Source organism: Mobula birostris, chromosome 2, assembly GCF_030028105.1.
Source record: "Mobula birostris isolate sMobBir1 chromosome 2, sMobBir1.hap1, whole genome shotgun sequence".
Taxonomy (NCBI): Eukaryota; Metazoa; Chordata; class Chondrichthyes; order Myliobatiformes; family Myliobatidae; genus Mobula; species Mobula birostris.
The window spans coordinates 174526183-174542216 of NC_092371.1; the positions used below are offsets into that span (position 1 = coordinate 174526183).

Below are 16034 nucleotides of genomic sequence, written 5' to 3' on the forward strand. Positions count from 1 at the left end.
AGAAGGCCTGAGAGCTTGAGCAGGATTATAAAACAAAAACAATTCTGTAATGTACCCCAGTTCCAGACCATTGAGATTTTAAAAACAAGTGAACTTTAAAATCAATTCTGAAAGTTAAAGGAAGCAAATACAGAGTAGGTAGGAAGGGAGTGATATGTTCCCTCATCCTGGTTTTGGTTATGTCTAACAGCAGATCTCTGAATGAGTAGAAGTTTGTCAGTAGATTGGTTTATGGGCCAAATTCAGGATATTGGTACTAGCTTGAGTAGTCACTGTGGTTAGCAAGGACTGGAAAGGTCTGTAACAATTCTCTGACTCCATCCTAAACCCATGTGTCTTGTTTGCAGTAACAACCAAATAAACTGCTTCAACGCATTCCCAAAATTACATAGTCCACACATAAGACAAAAAATATTGTGGTGAAGTATTTAATTAGAATTTTAAATTAGGTTCAAAGGTGGGCAGCATTGCACAGGTGTGAGTACAGTCTTGTATCACAGGTTTTAATGGTAGAAAGGGAATACTCTTCATTGTAACAGGCCACTGCAATGGTAACTTTCATGTGCAATAAAATCAAAAGTTTAAAACCAGCTATAGATACTACTCTTTAAACAAGATTTCTTTTTTTACAGTATAGGGAAAATTACTTCTTTTACATAGTAAAAACACATTTATTTTAACACCTTTTTACCTACAATATTGTAAAAGGTCTGGCATATTTAATAATTTTACAAATTCCTCATTAAAAATATATCTCTGTACAAAAGGATCTCTTGCACCTACTTCAAGTTAACAGCAGTAGTGGAATGGTATAATGATAATGCCGCTGTTGCAATGGCATTGAAGTGATAGATAGGCATTTTTACAGCATTTTTTATGTTTTTACAAAATATTTTACACAGAAAACATTATTGCAACCAGCCTGAATAAAGGCAACACCTTTTTAAGATAAGGAGCAGCGTAAAACACAGAAGTAAATGGTCTTGTCTCAGAAAGTCTTCTCTGGGGTATTTTCAGCTTGAATTCAAATTGCCCATTTTCTCCATCATTTCTCTCAGACCTCTCTTCAACCCTCTCAAGGGAGCTGTACTCTCGGTATTTTCCAAAGAATGAATTGGGAGCTCATGTTTTTAATCAAAAATTGAACACTGCTGTACAGAGGTAGGAATGAGGATTTGAAAGGGTTCTGTTTTACAGTGTAAGATTTAGAGTTGCTGCTGTACAGCTGAGTCTGTCTTACTACCTAGAAAGAGGGTGCCATTTCAATGTGAATCTCATATTGCATGATTTCCCATTATGATCATACCATACAAATGATAACTTTAAAATCACAATGAAAAACATTTTTCAAACTTCCTTCTAATGATTCCTCTCTCCTTGCAGCAGAGTGTTGGATTTTGTGTTTTAATCACTGGAGAGTGCAGGAGAATCCTAATGCAATATGAAAGGGAAACATAATGAAAGAAATCCTAATAAAAAAAATCATATTCCCTTCCACCATCAAATTTTTGAACAGACAATGAACCAACCCATGAGAAGTAGCACAATATTTTGCTCTCTTTCTACAATACTTATGTTTTTATACTTATTGTAATTGATAGTACATTTTATGTACTGCACTGTCCTGCTGCCACAAAACAAATTTCATGTCATACTTCAGAGATAATAAATCAGATTCTGATTTTGAGAATTTGGCCATTGATGCCACTAGCCAATATGTCTGCCATTCTGCCTGATACTAACAGTATAATCAAGAAAGAACCTCAATAGTTCTACATCCTATTCTGGCTTTAGTCTACTAAATGTGTTTTCCACATCGGCTCTGACCAGATGTTTTCTCTCACCATAATTGCCTAAACTGTACTTTCAGTGATATTATGAGGTTTGCCTCCCCTAGCCATGTTACCTAGCATAATGCAAAACATAAAGTATATAGTATTCACCAATAAAAGTCCAAAGTAATCCAATTTGCATTCCAAAAAACAGTTATCACATCAATCTATAAACAGTACAGTTAATAATAGTATGTTGCATTAGGATTTCAAAGGGAAATTTATTTATAAGTCCAGTTGCAACCTATTGTTGCCTGCTTGGTTGTTTGCTTATTTATTTAATTAATTTAGAGAGACAAGCAGAATAGACTCTTCTGGACTTTTAAGCTGCACCACCCAGCAACCCATCGATTTAAGCCTAGCATAATGATGGGACAATTTACAATGACCTACTACCTGGTACTTCTCTGGATTATGGGAGGGAAGCAGATCACCTAGAGGGAGCGTACTAACTTGCTTAAGGAGGTTACCAGAATTGAATTCTGAACTCCAATGCTCCAAGCTGCAATAGCATCGCACTAACTGCTACACTTTTGTGGAATGATACTGTGAGGCTAGCTTTTGAACAAGCTAATGAATTTCTAAATGTAGAACATAGCACAGTATAAGCTCTTCAGCCCACAATGTTGTGCCGATCTTTTAACCTACTCTGAGATGAACCTAACCCTTCCCTCTTACATTACCCTCCATTTTTCTATCATCCTTGAGCCCATGAATTTTACCTTCAATGAATTTCAGCCTATGGCATCGTGCAACACATAATATGCAGACTTTAATAGGATAGAGTTCTGTGAATGGCAAAGTTTGCTTTGTGATTCTCGTTTTGTGCTGTTTAGTGGGAAACTGGTATATTTCTCCTGTAATAAACCAACACTTCAATTATGAAACCTGGTTACTGTTTGTCTCCACACCCAAAAATAAAGTAGTTTAGACTGTTGAGTAGAATAAGGATATAATGGAGAATATCAAGGGCTCAGTTTATCAGCATGCTGTATCATATGATTCAAATAGATGCTTTCATTTAGTTTTAAGAGCTTAACACGAATCTAAAATTATAGATGTGTCTATGATTACATTGTTGATGTGCATGCCAAGAAAATAGAGCAGGTTAGTTTGTAATAAGGCTTGTAGGGTATTAGTGAATATAGAACAGTACAATACAGGCCCTTTGGCCCTTGGTGTGTGCAAACCCTTTAGCCCATGGTACTTTGCTAACTCTTTAACCCACTCTAAGACCAATCTATCATTTCCCTCCAATGTAGCTCTCAATTTTTCTTTCAGCCATGTGCCTAAGAGTCTCTTAAAATGTCCCTACTGTATCTGCCTCTATTACCACCACTGGCATTGTGCTCCACATTCCTATCCTATACTTCCCCCTCAATACCTTAAAGTTATAACCCATTTGTTTGAGCCATATCCACCCAAGGAAAAAAGTGCTGGCTGTCTACTCTATCTAGGCCTCTTAACATCTTGTACATCTTTATCAAGTCACCTCTCATCCTTCTCTCCAAAGAGAAAAGCCCTAGCTCACTTAACTTATTCTCATTAGACTTGCCCTCTATTCCTGGCAGCATCCTGATAGATCTCCTCTGCATCCTCTCCAAAGCTTCCACATCCTTCCTATAATGTGGTGACCAGAATAGTACACAATACTCCAAATGTGCTGTAACCAGGATTTTATTGAGCTGCAATATTATCTCGCAGCTCTTGATCTCAGTCCCCTGACTTGTGAAGGATACACCTTCCCAGCCACCCAATAATTTTGAGGTATCTATGAACATGAGACCAAGGTCTCTCTGTTCCTCCACATTGTTAAGAATCCTGCAATTAACCCTATATTCTGCCTTCTGCTTTCAAGTTCAATCTTTCAAAGTGAATCACTTCAGTTCATGCATAACGAATCATTTCACTGGTGATAAAGAGATTAAAGAAGATTTGGTCTTTGCTTGACCTGGTAAGTATTTACAGTATTGTCTATTTTTGATTTCAGATTTCCAGCACCTGTAGTTATTTGCTTTTCAATACTTTGTCAGATGTTTAATCGTCTAAAGTTCAGACCGAATTTCTAAAGACATTTTCAAATTGGAAACCATATACAGAGAAGTCATAGAATACTACAGCAGAGAAACAGGCCCTTTGACCCACCTAGTCCATGCTGCCTAGTTCCATCAAACTGCACCCAAGACCATAGGGGTCTTCATGTCCTCCCACCCATGAACCCAATCGAGATTATCATTAACTTCCAGTTACTACTTCTCTTTTACCATCTCCTTTTCATCATGAAACCTTCCTTAGTTGATGCATGATGAACAAAGTTGTTTAAATTTTCCAGGTTTGTGCATTTGATTAAAATCTGACTAGCAAGCTGTATCAGTTATGCTGGTGACCTAGTGAACATGGTCAACTTTGATGCAACAACAATTTCACAAATAAATCTAGGGAGCCTTTATGATCCAAGTTATAAATATTTTCTAAATCACTATGTCCTTTATACCTCTGCCAGTCTAGTTATTAATCTGATCAGAAAACAGACAATGCATCTAATTATTAAAAAAGATGTCAAAGCCTATGTGATTTATTAGACCATAAGAGATATGAGCAGAATTAGGCCATTTAGCCCATCGTGTCTGCTCTACCATTCTATTATGGCTGATTTACTATCCCTCTCAACCTCATTCTCCTGCCTTCTCCCCATAACCTTAGGAGACCTGATTAGCCAAGATCCTGTCAATCTCTGCTTTAAATGCATCCAGCCATCTGTGGAGGAGAATTCCACAGATTCACTACCGTCTGGCCAAATAAATTCCTCCTCATCTCTGTTCAAAATGGATGTCCCTCCGTTGAGGCCATGTCCTCTGCTCCTAGTCTCCCCCACTATAGGAAATATTGTCTCCACATCAACTCTATTAAAATGACCTCAATAAACAAGACAAACACATAATGTTCTGTTTGTAAAATTGGTTTGTTTTAGCTAAATTTTGAAACAAGATATTTTATTTATAAGAGTAATCACCTCCTATTCCAATTGACATCTCACTGCAACAAAATCTTTGACTAACTTGTTCCGATAATGCATCTCACTTACTAAAGTTGGGATTGGCAATCAGATTGGATTTTTCAATGAGATGAAATAAAGGCAAATGATGATCAGAGTCTTGTAGAGACTACTCAGTATATTAATATCCAATGTTTATTATGAATAAAATGTCCTTAGAAGTTTGTCTCATTGTAACTTGTGTGGAGAGAAAGAAGTATTTTAAAAATGTCATTTCAGTCTATTATTGGGTTATGTAAATCCATTTAAGTAAACATCAGCAGTAATGTCTAAGCTTCTGTTAGACAGTGACTGCCCCGCTTCACCCCTCTTCTAGTTTACTATCACGTGGGCTTTGTCCACACCTTGGTAAAACTGATTATTTGTGTGTAATGAACACACAACATATTTTCTATTCATTGTGATGATTCATGATTTCTATGCTGTTATGATGAATGAGGCAGTGTTCCCTTTTAGTAGGTTGCTACTAAAGAAATCACAAATGCTTACTGTGATTCTTTTTCACAGTATGAAGTGGTTGTCAGTAAAGCTATGAGAATAGAGGTCAGAAGTGAAGGCACGCTCTTTGGATGAAGGTAACCTTGCCCAGAAAGAAAAGTATCCCCAATTTCCTCTTCAATACTGTGCAACATGCACACTTTCACCCCGAGACTTTAGGTTTATTTAACTGAATCATTTTCTGCTTCATACCCTATCTGTGCGTAGTTTGTCTGGAAAGAGCAGGCAACTGGGTCACTGGTTGCGTTTCATCTCCACATCAAGAATTGACAAGTACTGACTTTTATCCCCTCATGAGCGATCTTCTTCCATGAGGGTGGAGGACATTTTCTACCCACAAACTGGATGAATAGTTGAAGGTACAGTGTATCCCAATATCCACAGGGGAGTCTCAGCACCATCTCCGCTAAGGAACTCTCACCTTCTCCCTCTGCAACGCCTGAAATAAGCAACTGAAACAGACAATTTGAGGCAACAACTTTTCACACACTCTTTTCGGGAAAATAAAAGTATTTTCTTTTTCCTCTGGATATAATTTATAAAAGACCGTATTTATATAAGCTATTTGGACAACAGAATAGAATTTTGTTATTCACTTCAGCCTGTGGAGAGACAGAAAATACTAGTTGTTTGGAAATATAATACTGTATTAAAAATTCAGCTTTTTTTGGCTTTTAACAACTTATTCAAACAACAATATTCAATTGATTTCTTTTTCCTAGAGGAATCATTAAAAACTCTCAATTTTGTTTCCATATACAAGTATAATCTCAACGGAAACCAACTCTTTAAGAATGCATATCTGAAGGAAATAATATTGCAATGCTCTAATATCTATCCGCATTGGTAAGATTATGTGATGTTCAGCAATGGAAAATTAATTCTTATTAAAGCAAATTTTGCTGTTACGTACAATGGACAGTGTGGCAAAACCCTGTACTCTAATTAATGCCAGTATCCTGCTCATTCATTCATAATGCACTAGTGCAAAGAATTGTGCAGTAAGCTTTCCATATAATGAATGAAAATAATTCCAGCGCTGCCCTGCTTGAGGATGATGGTCTTTTCTTTTCGTGTGAATTAGGCAGCTGCAAATATTAGATTCATCTAGAGTCTGTTAGTATCGGTAATGGAATAAGTTTGTTCTCCTTGTCCATTTTCACCTCTTCTTGGAAGAATATGTAGTCAAAAAATAATCAGCTATTTGGGTAGGTTATGTCATCCAGATGCCTAACTCACATCTCCCCAAACAGATCTGCTATTTGGATTCAAAACAGGAAGATTCAAACCCATCCATGGTTTGGGTCCTTTCTGTGTTAGACATCTGAAGGAACTGCTTTGACTGTTTGTCTGAAAGGATTGTTCCAGCCAAAAGTAAGAGACTCCATTGCCTTGGTTTGTCCTATCAAAAGTTGTCAGAGTACCACTGCAGAGCAAGCAGTAAGACAGAGCGATGTGGTTGGGACATGGCACTGGAGTGGTTGCTGCTCACCGGGTAGAGGTATGGCTAATATCAGTTACTCAGCAGTCAAACTGATGGCTATACAACTGTACACACAGTGTTCAGTGTTGTGTCAAACCTCACAGCCTTTGCCTCGGTAGGTTTTAAGTTAGTATCATACATTGGATTTTCAAAAGAAGCCTGTCCATTTGTGTTTTCATGGCCAACATACCCATTATATTGTACTTTTGGTCTTGTTCTGGAAGGAATAGAAACAAAAATGTTACATTTCTTTTTTATATATCTCAAGTTCTTTAAAGAAAACTTTTAGAGGGAGAAAGAAAAATGTAATTTTTTTGTAGGAACTTGTAGTTATTTTTATACCTTACACAGTTCTGCTGCCACAAAACAACAAATTTCATGACATATGACAGTGATAATCCTGTTTTTGATTAGACGATGACAGAAAGGACTGATCATTTAGTAACAGGCCCCTCCAAAACAATTGCTATGGATCTGTTACCAGAGTCTATGAGATTATCACTTAACCTGGATCACCCTGTAATCTGACTAAATTCAGGAAAAATTACTAAGCCATCCCAATCCCAAAACTATAAGTCTCTCTGCTTGCAGTAGCATTGGCACCTACAGTTCAACAGTACATGTTAAAACCACTCTATTTATTTTTTGTTTAGTGGTGGTGAGTATCGCATTATCACTAGCATATGGATGAGGTTAACGTGAACAATATCTCTACTATGATAAAGCAACACCAACTTCGATGGATAGGTCTCGTCACCTAAGTGGCTAACTCACATCTCTCCCAGTTGAAGGAAGCGCAAGACCTGGTGGGCAAAGGAAATGCTTCAAAGACAACATCAAAATCACCCTGAAGGAATTCAACACTGCAACTGAAAACTAGGAAGATATTGTACTCAATAAATACACTGGAGGAAATATGTTCAAGATGGAGCTGTGCTACAAGAGAACGGCCTCCGCTGTGCCACAGGGAACAAGCAGCATCTGTGAAGGAGAGCCTGGCCAACCAAAATTCCTACCACAGTTACCCTTATTCTTGTCCACATTGCACCAAAATATGTGAAATGCAGATTAACCTCTACAGCCACCTGAGGACTCACCAATAGCCAACCCCTAAGGAGGATATCATACTCATCTCAAGTGATCACACTAAATTTAATTTTTGCTTAATGACCCTCTGGTGGCTCAACTGAGAACTATTAATTCCAACAGAGCAAGAATAGTCCTCCATTTATCTTGGAGTAAAAACAGGAAAATAAGAATTTTCAAGTTTCTTCATTTGTTCTATGATGGACAGAATAGCACAGGAGAGACAAGCTTAGTATAGCGCTGAGGTAGCCAGATATGCAATCAGTGCCCACTTTATTAGGTATAGGAGGTACCTAATAAAGTGACCACAGGGTGTTTTTCTATATATTCGTGGTCTTTTATTGCTGTAGCCCACTTACTCAAAGGTTCAACATGTCGTGTGTTCAGATATATTCGTCTGCACACCACTGTTGTAACACATGGTTATTTAAGTTATTGTGGCCTTCCTGTCAGCTTGAACCAGTCTAAGCATTCTCCTTTGTCCTTTCATTAACAAGGCCTTTATACCCACAGAACTGCTGCTCACTTGACTATTTAGTTTTCACACCATTCCCTGTAAACTCTGGAGATTGTTGTGCGTAAAAATCCCAGAAGATCACCAGTTTTTTGAGATACTCAAACTACCCCATCTGGCACCAATAATTATTCCATCATCAAAGTCACTTAGCTGAAATTTCTTTCCCATTCTAATGTTTGGTATTAACAACAAATGAACCTCTTTACCATGTCTATGTGTTTTTATGTATTGAGCTGCTGCCACATGATGGACTAATTATATACTTGCATTCATGAGCAGATGAGGAGGTGTACAGGAATACCTAACAAAGTGGCCACTGAGTGTACCTCATCTCAGTATTCCCTGGAAGAGGAGTGGGGGGGGGGGTGCAAAAAATGAGGCAACTTTGCCATGCTTGCTTGCAGTCAGGTGACCCCTGCATGAAGATGCACATGTGTGAAAATCATGTGAGGATGGTCTGGGCTCGTATGCGACGCCCCGCCACACGACTGTTTAATCTGCCACCACTCACCGTCTAGGCTCACACATGAAGAATGGCCACTTGGGCAAGGTGCTGGAAGGCTGCCGACGCCTATGGAAGCGTACCCCAGCATGAGTCACCGTCCTCGGGAGAGGATAGAAAAAAAAGCAGAAGATTGGGTGGGGAGGAAGAAGGAATTTACTGACAGAGCAACACAAAGTATGAACGGTAAAATATCGTACCGTGGAACAAAAAGCGCTTGATGCAAGTTACAGCACAGTATTAAAGCGACTCCTTTTAGAGTGATAGAAAAGTACAGCACGGAAACAGGTCCTTTGGCCCGTCTAGACCATACGGAACTATTATGCTGCCTTGGCCCATCAACCTTCACCCAGACAATAGTCCTCCATACCCCTCCCATCCATGTATCTATCCAGATTTCTCTTCTATGTTGAAATTAAATCCGAATCCAACACTTGCACTGGCAGCTCTTTCCACACTGAGAGCTCATTTCACCCTCTGAGTGAAGAAATTTCCCCCTCAGGCTCCCACTAAACATTTCACCTTTAACCCATGACCTCCAGGCCTCACCCAACGTCTGTGTGAAACGCCTTCATGCATTTACCCCATCTAAGCCCCTCATAATTTTGTATAGCTCTATCAAATCTCCCCTTATTCTCTGACACTCCCAGAAATAAAATCCTAACCTCTTTAACCTTTCCTTATAACTCAGGTCATCAAGACCCAGCACCACCCTTGTTAATTTTCTCTGTATTCCTTCAATCCTTTTGTTCTAGGTTCAGCTCTCAGTGAAGGGGGAAACATTGTTTAAGGTCAGTAAAACTGAACAATGATTAATCTTATTTGCATACCTTTATTATGTACAAGGGAGAGATCTTTACCCAGAAGGAACCCCAATCAAGCTGTGCCAAGTTGGACTCAATAGATATTTGGTGGATGTAGCAAGCAGAATTAATGTGTTACTTTAATTACCTGTAAAACACTTGGGCTGACTACAAATTCTCTTTCCCTGATCTATTTCATTTTTATTTTTTATTTAGAGATACAGCGTGGAATCGGTGCTTCCAGCCAGAGCTGTGCCTCCAGCAACCCACCAATTGAACCCTAGACTAATCACAGGACAACTTACAATGACCAATTAACCTACTAATCAGTACATCTTTGTACTACGGAAGGAAACCAGAGGACCAAGAGGAAACCCACATGCACAGGGGAAGAAATGTAGAAACTTGCAGAGGATGCCGGAACTAAACTCTGAACTTTGACACCCCGAGGTGTAATAGCAGCGTACTGACCACTATGCTAACATGGCCCCACAGTAAGTTTTCACTTCATGTGTTGTGACTCTGGTCTACCAGTTGTCACTTGCTACTTATCTGATGCAATATACCTACGATGCTGCTGCACGAACGCTTTTCATTGCAAATGTTCATAGCTGTACTTGTGCATATGGCAATCCACTCATTAAGGAAAGATATAGATTAAATTCATCTAACCTGCACAAGCAATAACTTTCTGAATTTAGAATTTAATATGCAAGCTTGGTTAACATAGCTTTGATTTTCTGCTATTTAAAATCAAATTTTACTTTTCAAACAAAATGAGTATCTTCAAATGTGAGGACAGCATAGAACAGGCTGATAGGTTGGAATATATCGGCATAAAGAGGATATACTGAAAAGTTTAAAAAAAAAGGACTGATAAGTCACCTGAGCATAACCAGATTTATCTCAGGTTACTACGGGAAGTGAGGGAAGAGATTGCTGCCCCTTTGTATTCTCACTGGCCCCAGGAAGAGTACCAGATGATTGGAGAATGGCAAATGCTATTCCTTTGTTTAAGAAAGGTAATGGGGGTAATCTTGGGAAGTACAGACCAAAGAGTCTTGTTTCACTGGTGAGCAAATTATTGAAATTTCTTAGAGACTTAATTAGAGCATTTGGAAAAGCATAGTCTGATTAGGGATAGTCAGCATGCCTTGTGATGTTGTGCCTCAGGAACATGATTAAATTCTGAGGAAGTGACATAACAAATTAATGAAGGTAGAGTTTTAGATGTGGTGTATGAGGGTTTTAGTAAGGAATGCTTCCCATGGTTGGGCCAATCAGAAGGTCAGGAAGAATGGGATCCAGGGAAACTTGGCTTTGAGGATTCAGAGTTGGCCTGTCCACAGAAGGCAGAGGATAGTAATAGATGGAAAGTTTTCTGCCTGGAGGTTGGTGACCAATGATGTTCCATAGGAATCTGTTCTGGAATTCCTGATATTTGTGATTTTTATAAAGGACTTGGATAAGGAAGTGGGAAGGTGGTTTTATAAGCTTGTAGGTAACATGGAGATTGGTGATTTTATGGTAGAATATAAGGTTATCATCGGGATATTAGCAGGAATTTGCCCTCTGTTGCTGCAAGCTAACAAATTAATGACACTTTATTATCTTCTGTTGGAGAACAGGCCAAAAGGCCTGTTTCTGTGCTGTAGTTTTACTATGGTTTCTTCTATGGTTTTTCTAAACTGAATGATGGTTATTACTCCATTACTTCTGCATCACCAGTAACTTAGGAGATCTTTGTTTCTTTTAAACTGCCGAGAAAAGAATAGAGTGCAGACAAACTCCTAAAGAATATTTGCAGGTAAATCTGATGGTAAGCCCGCAAGATTGGACTTTGTAGGTCTGTTGTTTAGCTTCTAATTATTCTCCTCGATCTAAATCAGATCAGCAAATTTGTGGATGACACCAAGACTGGGGAAGACTATCAAACCCTTCTTGAATGTGGTATCACAAGAAGGTAGAGTCATAAAGAAGCTTTTTGGACATTGGGCTTAATAAATCAGGGTAATGAGTAGAGAAACTGGGATTTTCTGTTGAAGATGCATAAGGCGATCATCAATTTGATAATGCGGTAAACTCGATCAGCAAATTTGCAAACGATGCTAAGATTGGAGGTGTAGTGAACAGCAAAGAAGGCTATTAAAGCTTGCAGTGGGATCTTGAAGCTAAAAAATGGGCTGAAAAGTGGCATATAGAATTTAATGCAGACAAGTGTGAAGTGTTGCACTTTGGCAGAACAAACCAAGGTATGACTTATTCAGTGAACATAGGGCATTGAGGAGAGTGGTAGAACAGAGGGATCTGGGAATACAGATCCATAATTTCTTGAAAGTGACATCACAGGTAGATAGGGTTGTAAAGACAGCTTTTGGCACATTGGCTTTCATAAATTAGAGTACTGCATACATGGGTTAGGATATATTGAAGATGTGTAAGACGTTGGTGATGCCTTATTTGGAATACTGTGTGCAGTTTTGGTCAACTACCCTCTGGAATTATATGAATAAGATTGAAAGAGTATTAAGAAAACATAGATGGTGCTGGGACTTGAAGACCTGAATTTTTGGGAAGGTCAACGTTTAGGACTTTGTTGCCTGGAGCATTGGAGAATGAGGGGAAATTTGATAGTTATATAAAATTATGAGGGGTATAGTTAGAATAAATAATTAGGATAAACTGAGGTTGGGTGAGACTAGAACTACAGGTCATAGGTTAACGGTGAAAGGTGCAATATTCAAGTGGAACATGAGAATGTCTTCACCCAGAGGATGACGAGAGTGTTACCTGCCAGCGAAAGTGGTAGATGCAGGTTCAATTGCACTATTTAAGGGAAGTTTGGATAAGTACTTGGATGAGTCGTATGGAGACCTATAGTCTAGATGGTGATAGATGGGACCAGGAAGAAAACTATGCTGCCAAGAGCTAGATGGGCTGAAGGATCTGTTTCTACGCTGTAATGATCTATGAGTCTAACCTACTTCATATTTAAAGTTAAATATTACATCACTTGAATCTGGCTAGAGTGAAGCATGACTCAGTGTTGACAGCTTTGATGATGGGGGGTTGTGCCATTGCTGGAATCTGGAACATGGTTTCTGTGTTACCTGGGGAACAGACCAAGTCTGTGTAACACTGCACTGAGGGTTCTGTAATTTTAGTGGGACCTACAGTGCATTGATTTCAAAGGCAAGAGTAGATGAAGTGATTTTGTTAATACTTATAATAAATTACTCTAACAGTTGTTAAACACCACTCTCATTCCAGAAACAGTGACTTTGCTCAGAGATACACAAATCTGTGAGGGTCTAGCATTGTTGGCTTTTCCCCATGATGTTGAACTAGAGGTCATAGGGTGAAAGGTGAAATATTTAAGGGGAATCTAAAAGGGAACTTCTTCACTCAGAAGGTGGTGTGAGTGTAGAGTGGTAGATGTGGATTTGATTGTAACCTTTGAGAGAAGTTTGGATAAGTACATGGTGGGGGGGGAGGTGTATGGAGGGATATGGTCCAGGTTCAGTAGATGGGGCTAGGCAAAAGATTAGTTCATCATGGACTAGATGGGCCAAAGGTCCAGTTTCTGTGCTGCAGTCAAGGCTTGGGCTTCTGCACTATCTCCCAATTATCCTGTGGAGGATTAGAGAAGGTGGTCGTTTGAAATGGCCAGCCTTAGATAAGGGATGTGGGGTCGACTGGCAGCAGTTCTGGAGAGTAAGCTCACTCTAGCCCAGTCTGGGAGACATGGGAGATGGCAGTTGTTGGAATCTTTACAACACACAAAACCCTGGAGAAACTCAGCAGGACAGGAAGCACCATAATGAAGAGCCTCAACCTGAAACATTAATTCTCCATTTCCCTCCATAGATGCTGCCTGATCTGCTGAGTTCCTCCAACATTTTGTGTGTTCCACTAGTCCGGTTCCAGTCTGCATGTGCAGTTTCTCATTTTAAGTATTGAAACCGAACTGTGTGGTGAGTACTGCTTCACTTACAAAGGACTGAAGTAAATCAAGGATCCACTGAATGAGATCTTATCAATTTCCTATTCTGATCAACTAAAGCAAGTGTTTTTGTCCTACCAAATATGTTTTTGATTCTTTTTGTTATTCTGTACAGAATATTTATTTGATTAAAAAAGGGTTAAGGTGAGTTGGAGGTTTGTTGTTGGACCAATCACATTGGCACTAACTAGCATGAATATTGTAGAAGGCACGATCATAACCATGTCTATGTTGTAACTCGAGCAGTATCACCAGATTAGCTTCCTCACGGGAGCAGGATGTAAATATTTCACCTGTGTTTGTAGAGGTAAAAAGCAAATCCTGCCAGGATGAGGGCAAAGAATGGAACCAGGATGGCAGCTGCTACAGAACTGCTGTTTGTGCCATAGTAATAGTTAGATTTGTCCCTGCCCAGTGAACCTCCTGGTGGCCCTGAAAGAGAAAGAAAGATACGTGTGTCAGATATCACAAGGTGACAGAGACAGGGAGGTGGTGGGAAGACCACAAGAGTAGGCTTAGGACATTTGGCCTATCAAGTCTGCTCCGCTATTTCATCATGGCTGATTTGTTATTTCTCTCAAACCCATTCTCCTGCCTTCTCCCTGTAACCTTTGACACCTTTTCTTGTCAAGAACCTATCAACCTCCACTTTACATATATGCCTGATGTCTTGGCCTCCTCAGTCATCTGTGATAATGAGCTCAACAGATTCACCACTCTACGGCAAAAAGGAATACCTCCTCCTCTCTGCTCTTAAGGGATAGCTCTCTGTCCTGAGGGTGTGCCCTCTGGTCCTAAACTCCCTTACAATTAGAAACATCTTCTCCACATTCACACTATCTATGCATTTCAACATTCAATGAGATCCCTCCTTATTCTTCTAAACTCCAGTGAGTACAGGCTCAGAGGCAAAAAAAAAAATGCTCTTTTAGGGGGAGAAAGTGCGTGAGTCAAAAGGGTGGAACAAAAGATACTTTAGCTATTGGCTAATATAAGGTGACATAGTTTTAAGAAAACATACACAAAGTGCTGGAAGGGTAGCAGGTCAGGCAACATATATGGAAATTACCCTTCTTCAGGACTGAGAAAGAAGTGGAAAGGTGTCAAATAAAAAGGTGGGAGAGGGGAAAGAAGCCAGCAGGAGGGTGATAGGTAAAGCTTGGTGGCCGGGAAAGGTCAAGGGCAGGAAAAGAAAGGATCTGATAGAGAGTGGACAATAGGAGAAAGGGAAGGAGGATGGGACCCAGGGGGATGTAATAGGTCAGAGTGGGAAATAGAGGTGGGGGGGGAATTTGTTCACCAGAAGAAGAAATCAATATTCACACCATCAAGTTGGAGAATACCCAGATGGAATATAAAGTGTTGCTTCTTCACACTGAGGGTGGCTTCATCTTGGTACAAGAGGAGGGATCAATCAACATATCAGAACAGGAATGGAAATTAGAATGAAAATGTTTGACCACTGGGGAGTCCTGCTTCTGGCGAATGGTGCAGAGGTGCTCGATGAAGCGGTCCTCCATTTTATGATGGGTCTCACCAATGTACAGGAGGCCTCATTGGGGGCAATAGACGACCCGAGCAGATTCAGAGGTGAGGTGTTGCCTCACCTGGAAGGACTGTTTGGGGCCCTGAATGGAGGTGAGGGAGGAGGTGAATGGGCAGGTGTAGCACTTTGGCCAGCTGCAGGGATAAATGTCGGGATGGAGATTAGTGGGGAGGGATGAATGCACAAGGAAATTGTGATGGGAGTGATCCCTGCAGAAAGCAGAGGGGATATGTTTAGAGATAGGATTCCTTTGGAGATGACAGAAGTTGTGGAGAATAATGTGTTGTTTGCGGAGGCTGATGAGGTGGTAGGTAAAGACGAGAGGAACTTTTGTCACTGTTAAGGCAGCAGGAAGACTGGGTGAGCACAGATGTATGGGAAATGGAGGAGATATGGGTGAGGACAGCATCAATAGTAGAGGGAAGGGAACCCCGTTCATTAAAGATAATGTCTCTGATGTCCTGGAATGGAAAGCTGCATCCTGTTAACAGATGCAGCAGAGGCAAAGAAACTGAGATAAGGGAATAGCATTTTTTACAGAAGGATGGGAAGCAGTATAGTTGAGATAACTGTGGATATTCATAGGTTTATAAAAGATGTTGGTTGACAGTCTGGCTCCAGAGAATGAGACAGAGAGATCAAGACAGTGGAGGGAGACATCAGAGATGAACCAAGTTAATTAAAGTATGATATGGAAGTTAGAAGCAAT

General features: G+C 39.8%; 1 protein-coding gene across 1 annotated transcript in view; it reads right to left on the minus strand.

Annotated features, from left to right (window-relative positions):
• Positions 1-422: 422 nt before the first annotated feature.
• The window catches only part of csmd1a (CUB and Sushi multiple domains 1a), a 2254753-nt gene continuing 2239141 nt past the window's right edge, over positions 423-16034 (minus strand). The window contains exons 69-71 of the mRNA XM_072251121.1: positions 14073-14211; positions 8983-9075; positions 423-7085 (exon numbers count right to left, since the gene is read on the minus strand). Of these exons, the coding sequence (XP_072107222.1) occupies positions 6926-7085; positions 8983-9075; positions 14073-14211 (392 nt within the window). The 3' untranslated portion in view covers positions 423-6925. The remainder of the gene's footprint in view (positions 7086-8982; positions 9076-14072; positions 14212-16034) is intronic.